We start from the raw sequence: 24,763 nt of genomic DNA on the forward strand, positions 1-24,763 counted from the left end.
GAGGATGCTTTGTTGTGCTTGTTTTCAGCTCCCTTCAATGCAATATTAGATGAACCCTGTGGATGTAAAGGGCTTCCTCAAGGAAACACTGAAAGGAAGAGGTGTGTGATAGATGGGGAAAGACAGAGCAAACTGTCCTGGGCCTGTCTTCCTGGGTAGGTCTCTGCAGGAGAACTGGTCTTGGAGGTGCTGATGCAGCCAGAAGGAGTTTGGGGAGAGAGGACTTGAGAGGTTGTTTTGCTGATCAAGTCAAACTAATTATCCAATGGAGGAGGGTCCTTTGGGAGAACAGTTTGCACAACACAAGCCTCTGAGGTAATGCCTCCTGTGAGATAAAACCCCTCCACCAGCCAGCCTGGAGCATCCTGCTCCCAAGCATCTCTCCTTCAACCCATCGCATGGACTCCAGGAGGAGCTGCAGGCACTGCATCCACCACCACCTTCCTCTTTAACCAAGCAGGTACAAAAGGGTTTGATGGGTGGTGGGTCCAGTTTGATCCTGGTCATGCTGCCTCTCCCATGCTTGATGGCATGTTGAATTTCACTCTTCTTCAGGGACTGTATTGATAGGGCAAGGGGTGAAGGGTTTAAACTGAAACAGAGACATTCAGGTTGGAGATAAGGAAGAAGTTCTTCCCTGTGAGGGTGCTGAGTCACTGGCACAGGGTGCCCAGGGAAGCTGTGGCTGCCCCATCCCTGGCAGTGTTCAAGGCCAGGTTGGACAGAGGGGCTTGGAGCAAGCTGCTCTAGTGGAAGGTGTGCCTGCCCGTGTCAGGGTTTGGAGCTGGGTGATCTTTAAGTTCCCTTCAACCCAAACCATTCTATGATAGACCATAGTGTAAATAAAAGTGCCCTAGTATGCCTAATAGGTTTGCTTCAAAAACACCAACCTTCGTGACCCCATCTACAACTGATTTAGAGATATTTTAGCATGAGAATATCCAAGCTAAAGCCTTAAAATTTTGGTTTATATATGGTATATTTTGTATTTTACACCCTTAGGTGGATATTTGGGTTGGTCACAGGAAGCTCACTGCAATCCCAGCAAAGCTCTAGTAGAGCCAAGACCACTGTATTCCTTTAACCTTATGCAGTGTGGGGGTTCTTGGGATGAGGTTGGGACTGGATGAGTTTTAAGGTCCCTTCAACCCAAAGCATTCTATGATAGCCTGAGGTGTGAATAAACGTGTGCTAGTAAGGGATAGCTTTGGTTCAAAAACCCATGTTCCTCACCCCATCTACAACAGATTTAGGGGTATTTTAGCGCTGATGTAGCCATTCATAGGTTGATATTCCATCAAGTAACTCATCTGCAGAGGAACTGCATGGCAGAGATGAGAATATCCAAGCTAAAGCCTTAAAATTTTGGTTTATATATGATGTATTTTACACCTTTAGATGCATATTTGGGTTGGTCATAGGCAGCTCACTGCAATCACAGCAAGGCTCTGCTGGAGCCAAGACCACTGCTTTCCCTTAACCTTATGCAGGGTGGGGGTTCTTCAAAAGCAGATAAACTTAGAACCTAAAGCAAATTTCAAGTACATGGCTTTGTGTTGTGATGAAAAGGATGCAGCACAAGTAATGAAGCTACAGAAGAGAATTGATCCATTCCGAAAAATACAAAAAAAAATCCTTAAAATTCCCAGAAATCAGTGAAGAAAATACAAAATCTCTTCTGTTTTCCACATTCTGAGATGTATTTATTTGATTTTATTGTATTACATTTGGATAGACATGATGTTTCTCAGTGTTTCATTAGTAATGTGAATATCAATCATTGTAGAATTATTCTCTTAATTTCAGGTTGTGTAATGAGCTCCTTCACCTCTTTGACTTCAGATCTTGGGCTACACACAGAAATACACCATTACAAATACACCATTTTCCATTGCATTTGCTTCATGGTTTATATTCCAACTAAACTTCCACATTATTTCTCTCTTAGGGATGTATTTCACCGATTGCTTTCATTTCAATCCAAATCCATCAACTTGTTGAAATGATGGATACAGGAAACCTCACGGTTCTCTCCGGCTTCATCCTTTTGGGTTTCTCTGATGCCCCAGAGCTACAAACCACCATCTTCACAATCTTCTTATCCCTGTATGTTTTAATGGTGCTGGGGAACCTGACGATGATCCTGCTGATCAACACTGACCCCCACCTCCACATCCCCATGTACTTCTTCCTGACCCACTTATCTTGCATGGATGTTTGCCTTTCCTCTGCTATCATCCCAAAAGCTCTGGAGACCTTCCTGCTGGGGAGAAGCCACATCTCCTTTTGGGGTTGCTTTGCCCAGATGTATATTTTCGTGGCTCTGGCTACCTTTGAGTGCTTCCTCTATGGGGTAATGGCTTACGACCGATACACGGCTGTGTGCAAGCCCCTGCTCTACACCACTACCATGACCAGGGCGCGTTGCTATGGCATGATGGTGCTGGTGTACACCATCGGGTTCCTCACCTCCCTGATGCACATCACACTGGCGGGGAGGTTGTCCTTCTGTCAGGCCAGGAGCATCAACCACTTCTTCTGTGAGCTGCCCACCCTCCTGCAGCTCTCCTGCTCAGACACAAGCACAAATGAGGTCTTGCAGGTGTACAGCACTGTGTTTATTGCCATGGTCTCTCTCCTGATGATCCTGGTGTCCTACACCTACATCCTCCACACCGTCCTGCAGATCCCTTTGGCCACGAGGAGGCTGAAGGTCTTCTCTACCTGCGCCTCCCACTTGGCTGCCATCACCATCTTCTACGCACCCGCGATCCTCACCTATGTCCAGCCTCATGAGGCATCCTCATGGGATCAGGCAAAGCTGGTGTCGGTGTGTTACTCCATCCTCACCCCAACCCTCAACCCCCTCATCTACAGCCTGAGGAACAAGGAGGTGAAGGGGGCTCTGAGGAGGCTGTGGGAGAGAAAGCTGCTGCCACATCTATGCAGGGTTTGAAAGCACATTTGGATCACTTCAATACTGTGGAGGTAAGGAAGGAATATGTGGAATCTGTGATTATGGAATTGAGCATTACTGGCCATTATTGGTCATTATTGCTCACTACTGGTCATTATTACAGATAAGGAGATCATACAGGAAGTGCAGTGTATGGAGAACCAGCACAACGAATTGTTCTCTTCAAACAGCTTCAGGTGGTTTTAAGCGAGGCCTGAGCCTTCAGTAATTCATCCAAATAAGAATCAGCTCTTTAATAGCAGGACTGAGACAACAGCATGGTTTTTTTTCTGTCTAAATTGTGCTAAATGAAAGTAGTTCCCACAAAAAGGAGGCTCAGCCTTGAGGTAAGGCAGTGACCATTGTCTGCATTGCCTACTTCATAAGCATCTTCCCAATGATGAACTGAGGGTAGCACCAAAGGATTTCTTACAGCTGGGGTGTCTGCAACACAAGGAGGACATGGAGATGCTGGGGCAAGTCCAGAGGTGCAACAAGGATTGTCAGGGGCTGCAGCACCTCCCATATGGAGCCAGGCTGAGGACATTGGATCTGTTCAGCCTGGGGAAGAGAAGCTGTGTGGAGACCTCAGAGCACCTTCCAGTTTTTGACAGGGCCTGCAGGAAACCTGGAGGGGCCAAGGGCCTGTAGGGCCTGTAGGGACAGGCCAAGGGGAATGGCTTTAACCTGCCAGAGGGGAGACTGAGATGAGCTCTTGGGCAGAAGCTCTTCCCTGGGAGGGTGCTGAGGCGTTGGCACAGGGTGCCCAGAGAAGCTGTGGCTGCCCCATCCCTGGCAGTGTTCAAGGCCAGGTTGGACACAGGGCTTGGAGCAAGCTGCTCTAGTGGGAGGTGTCCCTGCCTGTGGCAGGGGTTGGAGCTGGAGGAGCTTTAAGGTCCCTTCCATCCCAAACAATTCCATGCTTCTATGATTTCAGGGACAGAGAAAGGATTCATGCAAAAATTAATGTTGTCCCATTCTTTTTGACTTGATGCCTCCTGCAAGTTCTCCATGTGCTTTATCTTGCAGATGTGGGTAAATCTGAGATTTCCTATTGTGAATTCGCAGCATGGGAAATTCCAGTTAGAAACAGAGGGAAGGGGGAAAATCCCACTGTAAGAGCAGTCAAACCCTGACATAGGGGCCAGGAAGGGTGTGAAACCTCTGCCCCTCCTTGTCCCCAAGACGTAGGAGGAAAACAACCGTCATCTGGGTTAAATAATAACCAGGGAATTATCAGGAAGCTTTGGGAACAAAGCAGGATTCAGCTGATCGATCCTGAGTGCCTGTTAGATGTGTGTTGTTAAGGAATCAGCAAACCACATAGATCCTGACTTAACTGAATCCAGCCATGGACCTTCTCCATCCAGCCTAGGTTATTATGTGTGTCTAGGATAGCCCTAAGGCTCAGCCATGGCTCCGGGTTTCACCATGGTCCTGGCAGAGGCTGCAGCTCTATGGACTGAGGTAATGCACACAGTGGAGTATTTTGAGGTGGTTTATGTATGCAATGTTTGCCCATCACCCAGCAGGTCTCTGTGAAGGAAAGCAACAGGAGAGACATCAGGGCAGGCAATGCCATCGGTACAGGCTATTATGTGCTGCCACACAGGAGATCTGAAGCCTGATGAGCAATACCACAGCTCCTGGTCTCTGTTGTGATCAAGCTGCCATGGAGATCATGGCTTTTCTTGCTGTCAACAGGGAGCTCAAAAGCTAAGTTGTGGAGCAGTGGATGGGGACTCCTTTATAGTTTCTGCCCTTTGGAGGGGATTCATCACTATCACGTCTTAAAACACTTTCAAAGCGCCTGCATTCATAACAGAGGTCACACAAGTACCGCTGTCTGAAATGAAATGAGGTGAATGGTGCTGGAAATCACTTCATGAAGTTTCTACATCAAAACCTAATAATACTGCCTGCATGGCATCACACTTATTTGCTGTCATCCCTATTTCTCTTGCCAAAGGTGTTTTTGTCCTTTTCTTAATGCCCTCAATGAATTTAACAACACAGTCTAGAAATGGAGTTTGATCCAGTGGAAGGGTAGAATTCACTCTATTCACATTTGCCAAGCAAAAGGGAGAACAAAAAGGAAAAGAGCTTTAAGCTCATCAAGTTCAACCGTTCCCCAGCACTGCCAAGGCCACCCCTAACCCATGGCACTGAGGGCCTTCCCTATACAGTTTGTGAACAGTTGCAGGGCCGGTGCCTGCAGCCCTGCCCTGGGCAGCCTGTTCCAATGCCTGAGCACCCTTTGGGGCAGGAATTGTTCCTCAGCTCCATCTAAACCTGCCCTAGTGCAGCTTGAGGCCGTTTCCTCTTGTCCCATCCCTTGTTCCTTGGCAGCAGAGCCCAGCCCCACCTGGCTCCATCCTCCTGTCAGGCAGGTGTAGGGAGCGATATGGTCCCCCCCTTATCCTAAGATGAAGAGAACTGCACACTTGTAGTTGTCTACCTGTGTCTTGATTAGGTGAAATAAAATACTAATTAAACAATTAGGTGAAATTAACTACTAAATATAATTATCAAATTTTGGAGAACAAAATTATTTGTATTCTCAATCACATCAACCACTGCATCATGTAAATCTGTTTGCAGAAACCCCCCAAAATGTTGTCCATACTTAACCAAAACCCGAGCATCTCCCCCAGTACATCCATTCTATCTGGTCCTAAACTTACAACAATAAAGATCATCTTATTTTTGTGAGCTTCCTCAAAGCCTCCTTCACCTCCTTATTCCTCAGGCTGTAGATCAAGGGGTTCAGCATGGGAGTCACCACGGTATAGAGCACCACAGCCCATTTATCTGCTCCCCTTGAGCTGTCTGAGCTGGGGAATAAATACATAAAAAAGGATGCCCCATAGAAGATGCTGACAGTGGTGAGGTGGGAGGTGCAGGTGGAGAAGGCTTTGCGCTTGCCCTCGGCTGAATTGATGCTCAGGATGGTGGCGATGATGGCCACGTAGGAGAGCAGGATAACCAGGCTGCTGGACACACCAAAGAGAGATGCTGCAGTGGTCAGGATGATGTGGCTGAGTTTGCGGTCAGAGGTGGAGAGCGAGATGAGAGGGGAAATGTCACAGAAGAAGAGGTTGATGGTGCTGGAGCTGCAGAAGGACAGGGTGGACATGCTGATGGTCTGTCCCACGCCATTGGTCAGCCCCATGAGGTACGAGCCAGTCACCAGCTGGAAACAGCACTTTGGGGACATGACAAGGGGGTACAGCAGGGGATGGCAAATGGCCACGTAACAGTCATAGGCCATGGAAACCAGCAGGAGGCTTTCAGATACTGCAAAGATATCAAAGAGAAACACCTGAGCCACACACCCAGCATAAGCAATGCTCTTCTTCTCTGACATCAAGTCAACCAACATCTTGGGGGTGATGATGGTGGAGAAACAGAGGTCTACAAAGGCCAGGCTGCCCAGGAAATGATACATGGGGGAGTGGAGGTGGGGGCTGGCCCTGATTAAGATGATGATGCCCAGGTTGCCCACAATGGTGACAACGTAGGTGAGCAGGAAGAACAGGAACAAGTTGAGCTGAGTCACTGGGTCCTCTGTGAACCCTGCCAGGCTGAACTCGGTCACTTGGGTGCAATTGCTTTGTGCCATGGGCTGGATGGTGCTTTCTGTGTGAGCTCCTGGCTGGGGGTTTCTTCTCCAAGAGGCAGGGATGTCCCAGGTGGAAAAGCCTCTGTGTGGTGGGAGCTGCTCAGAGACAGTCCTGCAGGATGGAAAGGGAGAGTTCAGGCACAGATCAATGAGGAAGAGCTTGGTGAAAGTCGTGTGCCAGCACAGGTAGAACAAAGGGGGGCTCAAGCAGTTAAACACCATGGCACAACGTGGTGCCTGCTCCTCTGGCTCACCTTATGTTGAGCAATGACCTCTGTGGAAAGCAGTGGGGAGGTTCCACTCACCCACGTAGCTTTACCTTAGTGCTGCACTTCACAGCCTGCATTAGTGCTGAGCCTGGGGCTTGGAGACCATCCAGCTCAACCTGGAACACAGAGAAACGTGGTGCTTTCACAGTGCAGAGTTGATCCCTCATCCACTCATGGGCATTTGCCAACCACCCGCTCCTTCCCTCTCTTCTGGGACTTCTTCCTAAATGGAACGAACTCCTGACCTATGGAAAGTGCAGGTTAGACAGGGCAACCTGCTCTAGTGGAAGGTGTCCCTGGCCATCACAGGGGCTTGGAACTGGGTGAGATTTAAGGTCTCTTCCAACACAAGCCACACTATGATCCTATGCAACCTTACACAGTAGTTAATATCAGTTTCCTCTCACTCCTGACACACTTTGTCAGATCTAAAACCTTTTCATGGTTCTTTAACCTGTTCCTTGAGTCTCCAATAGAAATGGGCAATCCCCAGAGCTCAGCAATCTCCTCTCAAACACATGTTTTTGGGGAAATAGTCATCTTTTGGAGCTGCCTCATCTCAGCAATGGGGAGCACCCTGAATGCCCTGTACAGGAAGGCTTCTGGTGCTCATCCAGGAGTCCTTTGTGCTCAGAGGAGTGGAAGTCTCTTGAGGGTGTTCTCCACCAGGGTGATCTCCAAACCTGCTTTCTCGAAGCAGCATGTGAATCACACAGCACAAGCAGCTCCCTGGGAAGCCCAGAGCATCATCATGAATCCCACAACCCTGCAGCAGGGCAGGAGATGAAGACAGGAGCTGCTGCTTGTTGGCAAGAGAGAACCACAGGAGAATGATGGGCTGAAAGATGCTGCCCCTCACTTACATCTCAGCTCTGTCTCTGCTGCCCTCCTGTTGCTCTCAGAGATGGATGTGAAGATGAACGTGCCTGGAGCTGTGCAGGGAGCCTGGGAGTGACCCAGCATCAGCAAACCCCCTTCCTATTTCAAGTGACGTGAGGATGTGGGACTGTGAATCTCTTTGTGCCCCAGGAGGTGACAAAGCCCAAAGCAGGTCATTATCTCTTCTCTGTGCTGCTTGGTTTGGAGAAGAAATGTACCCAGAGGAGATGACCTCAGCTTGAGCAAAAAACAGAGCTTTGGGCTCCCTTAGAGCAAAGCACAGAACAAGCCCACCTTTGACATCCACTTTTGGAGCATTTCTGAGGCAGTTACAGCTTCACAGGGGCCATGGTTGACATTATCATGGCAGGGAGATGAGGGGAACCTCTCCAATGGGAGCTGGTACCAGGGTCCATCATCAGTGTCAGGTACCATGTGCAATGAACCAGCTTTAAACCCGTTTTCAATTCCTTGTACTCAAACCATAGCTCACATGTTTGGCTGCATAGGAGCCAACAGGAGATCGTGGTGACCTTGCTAACAGTGAGGTAAATGCTGTCCTCTACTTCTTGTCATGCAAACATCAATGCTCACATCACGCAAGGCACTCAGGTTGGTCAGGAGTGACTTGGTCTTGGTCCCTCTGTGCTGGCTGCTCATGGTCACCCTCCTGTCCTTCCTCTGCCTGGAGAGGGCTTCCTGGGGAATTTGTTTCTTTATCCCACTGGGGACCAAGGCAGCCCCAGTCCTTGTGCTCTCCTCGATGATGACATTCACCTTCTTCCACCCATCGTGCTGGAAGCACAAGAGACAAAGGAGAGCCTGAGGGAGTGGTGCCCAAAAGTGGAAGGAAGGAGATGGGGAGGAACAGTGAGGAGTGTGGTAAAGGACTGAAATGAGCAGCAACAGGGGAAAAAGGCCCTTCTGAAGGGTGCTTTAGGGTTGCCCCTGTCGTTGGTGGCTCTGATGGATGCTCCCAAGCCCATCACAGAATCCCAGCCTGGTTTGTGTTGGAAGGGACCTTAAAGCTCCTTCAGCTCCAACCCCTGCCATGGGCAGGGACACCTTCCACTGGAGCAGCTTGCTCCAAGCCCCTGTGTCCAACCTGGCCCTGAGCACTGCCAGGGATGGGGCAGCCACAGCTTCTCTGGGCACCCTGTGCCAGCACCTCAGCACCCTCACAGGGAAGAGCTTCTGCCTAAGAGTTCATCTCAGTCTCCCCTCTGACAGGTTAAAGCCTTCATGGGGGTTGTGGGGAACTTCCTTCTACAGCCAAACATGAAATGAAAGTGCATGTCACACGGATTCCCACCAGAGATCAGCCAGATCCCCTGGCAGTGCACACTGGGAGCAAACCCCCACAATCTGGGCATCATTTGGGGTTCCAACGCCTTCCAGAGCCACATCCTCCCCTTTCTTTCTCTCTCCAGCAGTAAAACCATTCACAGGAGCTGCAGGACACGGTGCAATGCTGCGGATGAGCCCCCTCCATCCTCCTCCTTCTGTCAGCTCTGCCTCTCTCACGTCCTCATCACCCTGTTCAATACCAGCCCCACAGCCACAGCCTGGCTGACAGTGGGAGATGAATGGGACTGAGTCAGTTCTCCAGGGCATGGCATATGTGCATGAATGTGTAGAGATGTGATGGATACAGGGGAGATGTGAGGAGATGGTCCCTCCTTGCTTTGCATCAGTCCTGGTCCCAAATCCTCGCACTGCTCACACAGCCCCTGTGGCCACCCTGCAACACATGGAGGGCAAAGGCTCTCCTCCCTGCTATGATGGATATAAGAAGTGAAAGCTGAGTCCCAGTTTGGATCCAGCTCCATGCAGAGCAGGGGTGATTTCAGCCCTTGCCCAGTGCCTCCATCAGCAGGGCACCTCCAGGGGCAGAAGCCAGCAGCATCCATATGAGAATGTCCATTGTTTCCTGCAGAGCCCCAGCATCCTTCATCCTGCCCCATGGTGTGCAATGAGGTGCTGGAGTTTGCAGTTTGAAAGATGTCACAATGCAGGTTTGAAGCTATCACCTGGAGATGCTGACAGCTTTGGAAGATATTTTTGACAGGGCTAGCAAGGAGCCAGGTAATAATGTTGTATAGATCAGAAAAGACCAAGACATAGGGGAAAAAAAATAACCACTAAGGGCAATAAAAGAGTGTAGATAAATCAGATTATCTGTGGTCTTGTTGTACAAACCAGTCATAGGAAGAAAGCAAGACCTAGAAATGGTTCCAAACCAAGCCTGGAAGCCTAAGGAAGAGGTTGGGGAAACCAAAGTCCCTGGTGTCACTGAAACTCTGGTGTCCTCTGTCACAAAACCAGCAGATAAACATCATCCCAAAGATACTTCCAAATCAAAGCGTTGCCAATCTGCTGAAGACTGAAAGTCTAATGTTATACTTGGTAAAGGAAAAGGCACTAAGGAAAAGATAACAACACTTGAATGTAAGGATCAACTTGTTACTCTACTTTTCATCACTGAAAAACTTCCTCCCAATTTGCTCCTGTAGGGACATGTTCTGGATGGAAAATGACTGTCAGAGCAGTGAGCACTGGCTGGGCTGTCAGGTGCAGAGGTTGATGGGTTCTACTCTGCAGGAGCCTGGAGACTGCCACAGGGGTTTGTCCCCTTTATCTGTCTAAACGGAACCAAAGGAGAACACCCTGGTGCAGGGACCATCTCACGGTACCTGAGCAAGAGAAGCAGGGCAGGAACAGAGACATGGACCAACTTCAACCACAGCTCCAGAGCATCAGGAAAGCTGGTGATGAGGAGGCAGATTCAAGACCAAGCCAAGTCAGGTCGAGTCAATCCCTTGTTCAGGATCAGATGAAAAAATTGCTAGAAAGATAGATGAGAAATCCTAGGTGACCACCAAAAGATTGCATAGGTGTGCTGAACTCCTACTAAACTGGAAACCAGAACTGCTCTAGTAAAGCTCAATCTGCCTGTTCTGAGCTTAAACAGAGATGGGGAACAACAGGAAGAGGGTGGGGTTGGAGCCCAGCTGAGGCTGGTGAGGGGGATAAAGGCCTATTAGTTCAGCTGGGGACAATTCCTCCCTGCCTCAAAATGCCTGTTTTTCATCTTTGAATACAGTGGAAGTCCAGAGGCACCAGCTCAGCTGTTGGACATCCAGGCACTACATGTGGGTAACCCCATTTGGGCTGGAAAACTGGGTTCACCCTCCACAGAGGCGCATCAGCAGCTCCAGAGATGGAATCACTTCTTCTTCATGTCCCTTTTGAGAACTGTGTGCAAGATCTGGAATGTCTCTAAACCCATTTCCCTTGTGTCGGTATGTTCAGACCAAAACATTTGCATGGTCCACAAGTGTGTAGGAAGCATCCTATGAGCTGCCTGTAACTGCTGCTGTGCAGCTGTTCTCAGGCACGGCTCATACACTCCACATCTCTCAGATGCCCAAGCACCACAATGCATTTCAGAGGTGATTTCACACCCTTTGCTTTTCCTTCTTTTTGTTTTTCTCTGGCAAAACATGAGCAGCCCTGGAGGCTTCCTCCCAGGAGAGCACAGGCAACTGTATTTACAGCCTCAGCACCACAAGCTGGGCTCTTGGAGTCTGGCAGGAGCTCACCTCTCTTTACATCAGGTGCTTAACAGAGCTGATGCTGGCACGTAGATGTTCTCTGCTGCGTTGGGGATAAATCCTTGGCTCCCATCACTCGGTGACAGAGGGAAGGAACAAGAGGTAACACCAACACGAAGCAGAGCCTCGCCTGCACTGAGGCAGTGGGCTTGTGTCTGCATGTTCTTGCATCCTCTTTGGTAAAGCTGTGTCAGAAAACAGCCTTACCAATGTGGGTTTTCTTTATAAGAAGAGAGAGTAATGTCTGATGCATGCTGTGCTTCCTTTGCATAGGCAGCTAAAGCAGATGCACTAATTTGTTCAAGTGTTAAATGAAGAGGAATCTTACTTTGTTATAAAGAAATAAAAATTTCAGATTGCCAACAGAATATAATCACTAACAAATCAGAATTTGGAATCAGCGCATTTTAAATATCAACTCTGTTTTTAAGGAAGCAAATTAATGCCCATGGGTTTAGGATGATTTATTGTCCATTTAACCAATGTTAATGTTATCTGTTGTTAATGATCTCAAATAGTTTGATAAATGTGATTTGGTGACATGAATGATAATTAGAAGTCAAGGCAATATACCTAGAGGACATTAATGTGTAAGATGGGATTTCACTGGGACTGGGGCTTTCTCTTGCTCCAGGTTTACATTCACTGCTATGAGGTTCCTGTGAGGTGTCTTCCAGCACAAATTGCTGCCAAACCGAAAGTGAATAAAGATCTGATTCTTTCAGCATACCTGAAAACACACGTGTTTGAATAAATCCATAGTTTTATGTATCCCAGCAACAAGTGCCATTTATTGCTTCTACGTGCTCCCTGTCCTATTGAAAGTACCACAAGTGAAAAACATGTATATAATGTGGGATAGAAAATACAGTAAACTATATTAATTCCACCAAAATGTCAAAGTTAAACTACTGACTGACTGTAGTTAGATCCACTCCTGAATATCTCTGTTTAATCAGTGTGATGTTTTAATTCCTTTTGTCTCAGCAGGTAACACCTGGTCATGGGAGGAAATCACACACAGACTGAATTCATCCTGTTGGGAATTACAGACAGCCCATATGCACAGACTCCTCTTTTTCTCTTGTTTCTATTGATTTACATTGTCACTCTGGTGGGGAACTTAAACATTATCACATTGGTTCGGGTTTCTCCCAGCCTCCACACCCCCATGTACTTCTTCCTCACCCATTTTGCCTTCACTGACATCTGCTATTCCACAGTCATCTGCCCCAGGATGCTGGCAGACCTGTTATCAGAGGACAAAACCATTTCTTTCACTGGCTGCATGATGCAGTTCCTCACCTTTGCTGTCTTTGCTACTATTGAGTGTCACCTCCTGGCCATGATGGCCTATGACCGGCACGTTGCTATCTGCCAGCCCCTGCTTTATGTGACCATCATCTCCAGCCGTGTCTGCTGGCAGCTGGTAGCATCATCCTACCTATTTGCCTTCCTCAGTGCCATCATCTACACATGGTGCGCGTTTGGAGGTTCCTTCTGTGGTCCCAACTGCATCAACCACTTCTTCTGCGAGCTTTTCCCTGTGCTAAAGCTTATGTGCTCTGACACCCACAGCAGTGAGATGGTCATCTTTGCCCTCATCACCATCAATGCAGTGTGTGCAAGTGCGGCCATTTTTCTCTCCTACATCTCTATCCTGCGCACCGTGCTGAGGATGTGCTCAGCACAGAGCAGGGCCAGAGCCTTCCACACCTGTGCCTCCCATTTGACTGCTATTGCCTTATTCTTTGGGTCAGCATTCTTCATGTACCTACAACGTCCATCTAGCTGCAGGACCCTGCATAAGTTGGCCTCCATCTTCTACTTCGTGGTTACCCCCATGCTCAACCCCTTCATCTACAGCCTGAGGAACAAGGAGGTGAAGCTGGCTCTGGTGAGGTGCGGGAGAAGGTTCTTAAATGGCTGGCAACATAGAAGAGTTCTGTCATAGGACATGAACAGCTCATCCTAACTGAAGAAAACTGCGATGCACTAAAACAACGATATTTTCCACTAACCCTCATGACTTTATTTACGTTCTTCCACAATTCCTGCTCAGAAGCCAGTGACAGTATTGAATGAGAAAGAGACCCACCCATCACATCTTCCTTGGAAGGAAATCATTAGGAGGGGAACCTCAAACTTCAATTCACTTTGCAGGCACCATCCTGGAGGTAGAAATTACCTTCAATTATCCCAGGCCTCTTTCCCTCACAGGAAACACCAATCAGCTTTATTGAGTTACAACTTTTGTCACTGATAAAGATGTCTTTTTCTTGCATGATTCTTGACCTTGTCCCTCAGCTCCAATAAAATTCCTCCCTATTACCTGCGAGTTCTTTACCTGCTGCTGGGGTGGGAGGGAAGAGGCAGTGTAGTTTTACATTTGCTTGCTGAAAAAGAGTCAGAGAAAAGGTTCCAAAAGATTCATTGCATTTGTTTGTGCCTTTCAAAGAGAAGAAGCTGGTGGGAGTCCAGGTCTCAAGATGCACCTTTGAATATGAGGGAGAATCCCTCCCCAGGCTGCAGCTTCACAATAAATTTCACTTCAAAGAAGAAATTTTAGACAATATAATTCAAATCAATGGATCCTCCCATTCAATTTAAGTGGAGTTTTACATTCATTTGCAGTGCTCTTTACTTAAATGGTGAGATAAATGGAATTCCAGGTAGAGATCTGCACCCACATCCCATGTCTATGCCCAGTTTGTTCTAATGCATACCAGGAAAATCAAATGGTGTATTTCACTTACCAATGAAGCCTGTGGCACATTTCCATAGATGAAAGGCAATCCTGAACACAGAATCGATGGTAAATTAGAGCTGTCTGGGTCTGAAAGAAGCCAAAACGCACTGATGTCGGAGAATGTATCTTTACTGGTTGTGACTGCACATTAACCTATGTTTAGGAGGTATGTGGGTGATGAAGTCTCTTTCATGATCTTTAGTGTGGAAGAGCATTTTGACACAGCTAGTAAGAAGCTCAAAGCTGAATGTCCAGTGTAATTCTAAAGAGACCAAGAGGCAGGGAAAAAACTCTACAGACAATAAGGTAAAGCAGATAAATCAGACTGTCTGTGGTCTTCTGGCACAAGTCAGCTGTAGAAACAAAGCAAGACTTAGAAATGGTTCAAAACAAAGTCTGGAGGCCTAAGGAATACCGTAGGGAAATAATACACCTTGGCATCAAGTGAAGCTCTGATGTCCTGTCACAAACCCAGCAGATTTTGACAAAGCTACTTCCAAAGCAAAGTGTTACCAAACTACTGAAGAGCATAAGTCAAATATTACCTATGTTAAAGGAGAACGCAGTAAGGACCAGAGAATAATACTTGAATATAAGGTTCAGTTTATTACTTTATCTCTCTCACTGAGAAAACGATCTCCTAATTTGTCCATTCAAGGACATGGTCTGGATGGAGAGGGAGTGGCAGAGCAGTGAGCACTGCCTGGGCTGTTGCATGCAGTAGGTGATGGGTTCTACTCTGCAGGAGCCTGGAGACTGCCACAGGGGTTTGTCTCTTGAATCTCTTTAAACAGAGGCAATGAGGAACACCCTGGTGCACAGGGACCATCCCACAGTACCTGTGCAAGAAAAGTAGGGCAGAAACACAGAGATGGGCTAAGTTCTGCCAAGACTCCAGAGCATCAGGCAAGTGGGTAGTAAGGAGGGAAGCCCAAGATGGAGATATGGCCTGGGTTCAGCAGTAGCAGTCATGTTTTTCCTTTGTGGTAGCTGGTGCAGTGCTGTGTTTTGACTTCCAGCCCGGGAACAGTGTTGGTGAAGCCGATGTTTTCGGTTGTTGCTAAGTGATGTTTACCCTGACCAAGGACTTTGTGAGGCTCATGCTCTGCCAGGGAGGAGGGGAAGCTGTGAGGAAGCAGAGACGGGGCGCCTGACCCGGGCTAGCCAGGGAGGTATTCCATACTACAGCACGTCATGCCCGGGTGGGGGGTAACTGGGAGTTACCCGGAAGGACACGGGCTTCCGGGTGGGACTCGTTTCTTGGCCGGTGGTATCGTATTCTCTTCCCTTGTTATTTTCCCTTATCATTGTTGTAGTTGATAGTAGCGGTGGTGATTTGTGTTGTACATTGGTTGCTGGACTGTTCTTGTCTCAACCCGTAGGAGTTGCACTCTTTCGATCCTCCTCCCCGTTCCTCCGGGAGCGGGGAAGGGGAGAGCCCGGGGTGGGGGGGGGGGGCCTCGATTGTTGCCAGCCCGGCACCACTCACTGGGAGTGAGTGAACAAGTTACCTGACTGGGTTTAAACCACAACAAGATAAGACAAGACACCTCAGGACACATCAATTCCCCTGGTCAGAATCAACTCCAGCAATTGCTATGCAAGTCCATAAACAAGCCTAGGTCACCATCAAAGGATTCCATAAGTGTATACACCATCCACAAAAATCAAAACCACAACTCCTCTAAAAAAGCTCAGCCTCCAGGGAATGAGCTTAAATAGAGACTGGGGGGCAAAAGAGTGGGGATGGAACCCCAGCTGAGGCTGCTCAGGGGAATACAGGCCTGTTAGGTCACAATGGGACAATTCCTCCCTGCCTCAAAATGCCTGTTTTTCACCCTTGAATACAGTGGAAGTCCAGAGGCACCAGCTCAGCTGTTGGACATCCCAGTACTACATGCAGATAACCTCACTGGAGCTGGAAAACTGGGCTCTCAAGTGTCCACAAAGGGACAGCAGCAGCTCCAGAGATGGAGTCACTTGTGCTTCATGTCCCATTTGGGAACCTTCTGCAAGATCTGGAATGTCTCTAAACCCATATTCATTGTGTCAGCAAGTTCAGACCAGAGCCTTTTGCATGGTCCCCAAGTATGTAGGAAGCATCCTATGAGCAGCTCATCACTGCTGCTGTGCAGCTATGCTCAGGTTTGGCTCATCCACACCACGTCTTTCAGATTCCCAAGCACCACAATGCCTTTCAGAGGTGATTTCATACCCTTTGCTTTTCCTTCTGTTTGTTTTCCTCTGGTAAATCATGAGCAGCCCTGGAGGCTTCCTCCCAGGAGAGCACAGGCAACTGTATTTACAGCCCCAGCACCACAAGCTGGGCTCTTGGAGTCTGGCAGGAGCTCACCTCTCTTCACATCAGGTGCTTAACAGAGCTGATGCCGGCACGTAGATGTTCTCTGCTGCATTGGAGATAAACCCTTGGCTCCCATCACTCGGTGGCAGAAGGAGGGCACAGGAGGTAACACCAGCACAAAGCAGAGCCTCCCCTACACTGAAGCAGTGGGACTGCTTCTGCATGTTCTCGTATCCCTTTTTTTGGGAGCTATATCAGAAAGTAGCCTTAGCAATGTGTGTTTTCTTTATCAGAAGAGGGAGCAATGGCTTATGCAGGTTGTGTTTCTTTTACATAGGCAGCTAAAGCAAGATGAACTGATTTATTCTTGTTTTGTTATAAAGAAATGCAGCATTTCAGATTGTCAGCAGTATGTCATCACTAACAAATCAGCCTTTGGAATCAACCTGTTTTAACATCAAGTACTTTTGAAAGCAAGCAACTTAATGCCCTTGGGTTTAGGGTGTTTCAGCATGCTGGAGCTCAGAAACTTATAAATTATGTATTTATCCATGGGAATGTTATCTGTTGTGAATGATCTAAAATATTCTGATAAATGTGATCTGGTGACTGGAACGATAACTAAAAGCCGAGGGAAAAATGTCTGGAGGTCATTCATGTGTAAGCTGGGATTTCACTGGGAATGTGACTTTTCCTTGCTTCAGGTTTACGTTTACTCCTATGAGGTTCCTCTGAGGTGTCTTCTAACACAAATTGCCTCTAATCTTAAGGTGATTGAAGATCTGATTTTTTCCAAATATAAAGAACACATATCTGTGAATAAATCCAGAGTTTTAATTGTCCAAGCATAAAAATCTGAAAAATGGTATTTGCTGCTTTAATATGCTCTTTGATCTTTTTTAAATATCTCAACCTAAAACCATGAAGTACATAAAATTGGGGTGAAAAAATGTAGTAGTATATACAAAAATGTAATAGTTTAAACGGTCACCGATTAGAGTTAGCATGGTCCAAATCTGAATCTCCATTTTTGATCAGTTTGATGTTTCTCTTCCTTTTCCCTCAGCAGGTAACACCTGGTCATGGGAGGAAATCACACGCAGACTAAATTCATCCTGTTGGGAATTACAGACAGCCCACGTCTGCAGACCCCTCTTTTTGTTTTTTTTCTATTGATTTACATTGTCACTATTTTGGGGAACGTTGGCATTATCATCTTGGTTCGGGTGTCTCCCAGCCTCCACACCCCCATGTACTTCTTCCTCACCCATTTTGCCTTCACTGACATCTGCTGTTCCACAGTCATCTCCCCCAGGATGCTGGCAGACCTGTTATCAGAGGACATAACCATTTCTTTCACTGGCTGCATGATGCAGTTCCTCACCTTTGCTTTCTTTGCTAGTATTGAGTGTCACCTCCTCGCCGTGATGGCCTACGGCCGGCACGTTGCTATCTGCCAGCCCCTGCTTTATGTGACCATCATCTCCAGCCGTGTCTGCTGGCAGCTGATAGCATCATCCTACCTATTCGCCTTCCTCACTGCCATCATCTGCACATGGTGTGTGTTTGGAGGTTCCTTCTGTGGTCCCAACCGCATCAACCACTTCTTCTGTGAGCTTTTCCCTGTGCTAAAGCTCGTGTGCTCCAACACGCACAGCAGTGAGATGGTCATCTTTGCCTTCATCACCGTCAATGCAGTGTGTGCAAGTGTGGTCATTTTTCTCTCCTACATCTCTATCCTGCGCACCGTGCTGAGGATGTGCTCAGCACAGAGCAGGGCCAGAGCCTTCCACACCTGTGCCTCCCATTTGATGGCTGTTTCCATGTACTTTGGGACAGGATTCTTCATGTACCTACAACCTCCTTCTAGCCACAGGAGTCTGGATAAGGTGGCCTCCATCTTCTATGCTGTGCTCATCCCCATGCTCAACCCCTTCATCTACAGCCTGAGGAACAGGGAGGTGAAGCGGTCTCTGGTGAAATGCGGGAGGAGGATTTTCAGCTGCTGGCAACACAAAAGCTTTCTGTCATCCAGGACATGAACAGTTCATCTCAAGTGAGAAAGCCTATGGGGCACTAAAACAATGGAATTTTTCCCAATAATCCCCATGATTTCATTTAGATCCTTCCATGCTTCCTGCACAAAACTCAATTACAGTTTTTAATGAGATATAGATCCCCCAAATCCCAATTTCCTTCCTTGGAAGGAAACCAAAAGGAGAGGAACCTCATACTTCATTTCACTTCAGCAGCCTGTAGGAAGAAATTACCCTCAATTATCCCAGGCCTCTTTTCCTCACAGAAAACACCAATCAGCTTTATTCAGTTATAGCTTTTGTCACTGATAAATATCTATTTTTCTTGCAAGATTCTTGACCTTGTCCCTCAGCTCCAATAAAATTCCTCACTCTTACCTGTGAGCTCTTTATTAAAGCTGCTGGGGTGGGAGGGAAGAGGAAGTGTAGTTTTACATTTGCTTGTTGAAAAAGAGTCAGAGAAAAGGTTTCAAAGGATTCATTGCATTTGTTTGTGCCTTTCAAGGAACAGAAGCTGGTGGGAATCAAGATCTCAAGTTGCACCTTTGAATGTCAAGGGGAATCCCTCCCCAGGCTGCAGCTTCATAGGAGATTTCATTTAAAGGAAAAAGTTATAGACAATATAATTCATAATGGAGGATGATGAACTGTGCTGAGACCACCCAGTGTTAGGGACATTTCGGGCACATCAAGATCTCCTCCCATCCATTGTAAGTGGTGTTTTACATTCATCTGAAATAACCTTTTACCTAAATGGTGAGAGAAATGGAATTCCACTTGGAGATAAGCACCCATATCCCATGTCCATGCCCTACTCATGCTCAAGCACACCGCGAAAACCAAATTGTCTATTTCACATTAGAATTAACTTTGTAGGAAGCTTCCATAAATGAAAGAACAAAGAATTGATGGTAAGTGAGAGCTGTCTGGGTCTCAATAAAGCCAAAACACACTGATGGGGGAAAGTATCTTTCCCTTACCTGCTGTGAGTGGCAATTAACTGATATTGGGAAAGTATATGGATGGTGAACAGAATTTTTATGTGCTCAGAAAAACAACAGTATGAAAGCATACACTGTCATAGGTGTGGGGGCAACGTGGCTTTGACCTGCAGTCAATGAAGGAGCCAGAATCTGTATCATTAAATGCTAAAGGGCTTGGCACCTTGGATATCAGAGGGCTTCCTTCAAAATCTTCACCATATCTTGTTTTCTTCCATTTTGTTGGATATTTTGGCTTACACTGTACATATAGAATCATAGAGCCACAGAAAGCCCAGGCTGGGCCTCAAAAGATCATCTGCTCTGAGCTTCTGTGAAAACAGGAGTCTAGATGAGCAGTGTCCTGTGTAGGGCTCATCGCTGCTTGATGAATTAGCCCACTCTGGTGTCCTTATTTCCTCTTGTGTTTAAGAAAGTTTCCATTTCAGAGACAACTGAAATGCTCAAACATTTACCCAGACTGGATGATACTTCACTAATAGAGCTCTAGATTGCCATAGTCTTGTGTGGAGGAAACTGCTCAGTGAGCTGGCAATAGAAACCTCAGTTTAACATGCCGGGGAGGCAGCATGGTGAACTCCAGCAACACAAGAAACAGGCTTGAGGTTTTGGAAATACATTTCATACTGAGAGCATCATTGTACGAATTCTGTTTCAATCTTTGCAGAGAAGGGATCTATATAAATGCAGCCACCCCTGGCTGTAGACACAAACTTCCCACATCAAATACATGATGGGGATCCTCTGCATAAATGGTTCTGATACCTCAAATAGCAAGCACCTTTTTGGTAGGAAGAGCTGGACATGGGTCTCTTTGCCCTGTGCTTCAGGTGCTGTTAGATCAGCCTAAATGTTTTGGAGAAGGATATTGGTTTTTGTGGAGATGATTCAAAACCTGGCCTCTATTGACATGAACATTAAAGATGATATTCATATGACAGCCTTGTTAACCTAACAATTAGTTAGCAATTCTCATCTATAGGGAACATATAGTCCCTTCAGATCACCCAGTCACAACCCCCTGCCACGAGCAGGGACACCTTCCACTACAGCAGCTTGCTCCAAGCCCCTGTGTCCAACCTGCCCTTGAACACTGTCAGGGATGGAGCATTTACCACTGCTTTGGGTAACCAGAAGTCATGAAGTAACGTGTGTCTGTTCCTGAGCTGTCCCAGTTATTTCTTCACTATGATGACTGCACCACACAGACATAATTCCATAGTCCTAGACCATTATCCCAGTGAAACATTCACATGAGCATGGGTAGGTGGATCAGATTGGATGAACCATGTCAGGAAGCATAAAGGCATCTGGGACTGACTTCAGTTGCCTGAACATTGACTATTAACACCCTGGAGATGCCCCTGGGGCTCACTCTGAGCTTTCAGATGTTGCTCCAGAATGACCCAACCCTTCTGAAGGTTGCAGGATGTACATGTCAAGTGCATGGCAATGTCCTGGGCCCTTCAGGACAGAGCAAATGGCACCACATTTCTATATAAGGGAGACCAAACCTGACCTGGGGCATTTCACTGCATCTGTCTCCTTCCCTTCAACTTAAATGATAGTTTTCCCCACCACTTCTAGGAAAACATGCAAAGAAAGTGGTTTCTTAGTCCTTCAATTATCTTATATGTTTTCCCCCTATATGAAGTTTTAGTCCAACTGAAAGGAAAACTAAAATACCTCTTTTAAGAGTGTTGGGAGGAGGGATTAGGAGATCTGAAGTAGTTTCACCTTCTTCGAATTTAGATAATTAAAAGCTGAGTCATTAAATCACAGTTTTGTGTCTCCATCTGTGCTCAGTGAAGGTGTGTTTCTGTATCTCTAGTATTTGTTCAGATAAAAAGAGCAGTTTCAAGAGTTCAAGTTGGAAGACACACACACAGAGTGTCCTCCCCTCACTGTGTTTCCATCCCCATCAGAGGCTGGGGTCAGGCTGCATGAACTGGGCTCCTTTTAGACTCATTGAATGAACCAGGTTGGAAAAGCCCTTCAAGCTCATCCAGTCAAACCCTTACAACAGCACTGCCAAGGCCACCACTAACCCATGGCACTGAGGGCCTTGTCTATAGGGTTTGTGAACACTTGCAGGGCCGGTGCCTGCAGCCCTGCCCTGGGCAGCCTGTTCCAATGCCTGAGCACCCTCTGGGGAAGGAATTGTTCCTCAGCTCCATCTAAACCTTCTCTGGTGCATCTTGAGGCCGTTTCCTCTTGTCCTGTCTTTTAGATTAAAACAAACTGAAAATAGATTTGAGGGGGCAACTGATGCAGTTTGACCTCTAGGAGGCCTTCAGATCCTGACTGGAATTAGTTTAATCCAGAGAAAGCTATTCTGAGATGCACATACCATGGACAGAGTCTATGGTACAAGTCCTTCTGATGTTCAGACCTGCTCTGGACCACATCCATCCTCACCAGCTGTCCTAGGATGTGATAAAACATCCTCTTAATCCCATCCATTCTAGAAGGGTCCTGACTATCTCATAACTAGGCAAGGAATTTTAGATGTTGAGTCAGGTGACCCATGCTTATTCTCCAATCCCAAATTCATAATGGTAGGAAAATCACATTTATGAAAGCCAGTCAGAAATGGAGGATGGATGTAGTGGACTACAACTTGCCTCAGTTTAACAGATTAAGAACATTTTTAACAGGTAAAGAACTAAAGAGAGACACAAATAAATCCATCCCAAGACAACTAATAACAAGAAATTCAATGTATGAAGTGTTCTTGAGGAGGCTGAAAAGTGAAGAGAAATGCAATGAGCTTCCCCAGCTCCCTTTATTAGGGGTCAAAAGCAGGAAGGGACAAAGCACCCCATTAGCAAGAACCACATGATCTGCACATGTCATGAAGACAGGGATGTGTCTTTAAAGAGAGAGTAGGCCCAAGCTTGCATGGGCACAGAAAGCCCTCCAGCAGGCCCAAAATCCAGGCTTTCACAATACAAGCACTCACAGCTATTTCCATCACAAGTGATGCTGCTCACTTTGCCAAAGCAAGAAGTGGTCCTTGGGGACCAAGCACCCTTCCAGGAGCCATCAGCTTTAACAAGACCTTCTGGGGTTTACCAAGGAAGTTTCCTCATCACCACAAAAGCTTCTCAGAAAACTTGGATGTGACTTCCCTCATTCTTCATAAGAAGCCATCAGAGATTAATTAGCTGGGGATAACAAGAAAGAAACTTTCTTCTTTGTTACCAACAAAGTTCACTTCTACAGCTGCCTTGCTTGACAGAGATGGCTCATGTCCAAAGCCAGTGAGTTGGAGGGTCAGTGTGTTGGCATGTTTGTGTATTAAGGACAATTTCATGGGCCTCCACCATAGAATTCCAGCCTGGTTTGTGTTGAAAGGGACCTTAAAGCTCCTCCAGCTCCAACCCCTGCCACAGGCAGGGACACCTTCCACTGGAGCAGCTTCAACCATGATGGTTGAAGGTCCTAAATAATATACTGAAAAATAGTACCTTGATAAAATAATAGTCAATAGTTCCTATATGGAAAAAAATAATCTTAAAGCTTAAATCCTAAAGCTATGGCTGGCCTGTTATTGAAAGAATTGGTCCTGCAAAAGATAAGTGTCTTCTCATGAGCATCCAAATTCTTTTTAACAAGGAGGCTTTTTTGGGATGATTTCTTTGCTGTCTGTGGGAGTTGTTCTTATTTAAGGACAAGTAAATACAATAATATCATGCCTTAATCTGCCACAAGAATTAGTGTTGCATTAAATAGATAAGAAATCAAATTGGAGTGATTTTCTGACTCTGTAGTGATGTTTGAGTCAATTATAGTGAGACCAGAATCTCTGAATGCAATTCCATGTACTTGTAGCTTCAAGGGAAAAACCAGCCCCTTCTCATCTGAATTATTCTTGCATATATTCCTTCCTCTGTTCTTACTTCTATTTAAAGAACATGTATGTATGTATAGATGTACACGAGATGACTGCTGTTCATGTTAACCTGAAGTATGCAGGCCTTAAAAAGATGAGGGGATGACCTTAAAATAACTATATTGCCTGTTGAGAAATGAGCATTCCTCCTCCTTCCCCTACCACTCCCCCCTTTCCATCAGCCCCTTTTCAAGCAAGATGACCATTTCTTCAGCACAATTCATCTTCTCCCTCCACCCTTCCCAAAGCAGCTTTTACTTCCCCATTCCCCAGCCTGTGCTCAGACGTTTATTGCACATTGATGGCTCATTTCAACTCAGTGGACTCCACAAGAGCCTTCTCCCTCTCTGATAAGGTGCCCCCCAGCCTGCCTTAGTGCTTAGAGCAAGTCCTCCTCATAGGCAGGACTCAGCATTTTCCCTTTTTGAAGTCTGTCTGATTCCACCTGCCCATTTTGGACCTAAAACTGGCCCACAGCTTCTCTGGGCACCCTGTGGCAGGGCCTCAGCACCCTCCCAGGCAAGAGCTTCTGCCTAAGAGCTCATCTCAAGCCACCAACATCTCTTTCCAAGCCATCAATACTGGTAAAGGCAGACACAGAGATGAACTCACCAGTACTTGAGGAAAATCTCCTTGCTTCTTCCACCAGGACCTCAGAAGGGTTCCTCCAAGTAACAACAGTGTCTAAAAGAAGCCATTCTAATATCTCCCAATTCTTTTTCAAAAAGAAAATAAAGATAACATGGCCAACAGTTTTAAAGGGAGTAAAACCAAAGTGAATTTCACCTTTTCATTTCTACATAGAATCATAGAATCCTTAGGGTTGGAAAGGACCTTAAGATCATCTAGATCCAGCCTCCCTGCCATGGGCAGGGACATCTTACGCTAAATCATATCACCCAATGCCTCATCCAACCTGGCCTTGAACACTGCCAGGGATGGAGCATTCACAACCTCCCTGGGCAACCTATTCCAGTGCCTCACCACCCTAACAGGAAAGAATTTCCTTCTTATATCCACCCTAAACTTCCCCTGTTTAAGTTTTAAACCATTACCCCTTGTAATGAAGGGAATTAACTCAGTTTCCAGCTACCCTGGAGAGAAAAGCTTGGTACTCCGTGTTCCTGGTTCTTCTTATACATCTAGATACCACACACTGGAGAGGAATCACATCCTCAGTGTAGAACCCACACATTCAAAACCCAAGGCTTGAAATCCTTTCCAATCAATAGAGAAAAAAACATGTTCCCCTTGTTTCATGACATTTTTACCTTACCAGCTAAGGGAGCCATACCAGACATCTCCAAAGAGGACAGCACTCACCCTCTTTTAGACATGACTTACGGTACAAGCCAAACATGAAAATTTCTCCTTATCTATTTATGAGCCAAGGTCCCATTACAGCTGATGAGACTGTCCAATGCAATCAGCAGAGCTCAT

General features: G+C 46.6%; 4 protein-coding genes across 4 annotated transcripts; 3 read left to right on the forward strand and 1 right to left on the reverse strand.

Moving 5' to 3' along the window:
- The first annotated feature begins 2,005 nt into the window (after nt 1-2,005).
- Nucleotides 2,006-2,971, forward strand: LOC134155939 (olfactory receptor 8I2-like). The gene has a single exon (XM_062603594.1). The coding sequence runs from the start codon at nt 2,006-2,008 to the stop codon at nt 2,954-2,956; it is 951 nt and encodes a 316-aa protein (XP_062459578.1). The 3' UTR covers nt 2,957-2,971.
- A 2,680-nt stretch (nt 2,972-5,651) lies between these two features.
- On the reverse strand, nt 5,652-6,815 carry LOC134155937 (olfactory receptor-like protein COR1). Its single transcript, XM_062603592.1, has one exon. It carries the CDS (start codon nt 6,798-6,800, stop codon nt 5,652-5,654), a length of 1,149 nt encoding a protein of 382 aa, XP_062459576.1. The 5' UTR covers nt 6,801-6,815.
- A 5,519-nt stretch (nt 6,816-12,334) lies between these two features.
- LOC134155941 (olfactory receptor 8U3-like) lies at nt 12,335-13,294 on the forward strand (the record flags this gene model as incomplete). The annotated part of the gene is made up of 1 exon (XM_062603596.1): nt 12,335-13,294. A coding segment is annotated over one exon (960 nt), but the record flags the coding sequence as incomplete, so codon positions are not given.
- Nucleotides 13,295-16,348: 3,054 nt separating this feature from the next.
- On the forward strand, nt 16,349-18,433 carry LOC134155940 (olfactory receptor 8U3-like). Its single transcript, XM_062603595.1, has 2 exons — nt 16,349-16,556; nt 17,458-18,433. Exon 2 carries the CDS (start codon nt 17,474-17,476, stop codon nt 18,431-18,433), a length of 960 nt encoding a protein of 319 aa, XP_062459579.1. The 5' UTR covers nt 16,349-16,556; nt 17,458-17,473.
- The last annotated feature ends 6,330 nt before the right edge of the window (nt 18,434-24,763 follow it).

The sequence above is a fragment of the Pezoporus occidentalis genome, unplaced genomic scaffold (assembly GCF_034315485.1).
Source record: "Pezoporus occidentalis ecotype Australia unplaced genomic scaffold, CSIRO_AGI_Poc_V1 ctg800, whole genome shotgun sequence".
In the NCBI taxonomy this organism is placed as follows: Eukaryota; Metazoa; Chordata; class Aves; order Psittaciformes; family Psittacidae; genus Pezoporus; species Pezoporus occidentalis.

What these genes read in the sequence shown, in the direction of transcription:
- LOC134155939 (XM_062603594.1), top strand. Translation starts at nt 2,006, where the DNA reads ATGGATACAGGAAACCTCACGGTTCTCTCCGGCTTCATCCTTTTGGGT.
- LOC134155937 (XM_062603592.1), bottom strand. Translation starts at nt 6,800, where the DNA reads ATGGTGTTTAACTGCTTGAGCCCCCCTTTGTTCTACCTGTGCTGGCAC.
- LOC134155940 (XM_062603595.1), top strand. Translation starts at nt 17,474, where the DNA reads ATGGGAGGAAATCACACGCAGACTAAATTCATCCTGTTGGGAATTACA.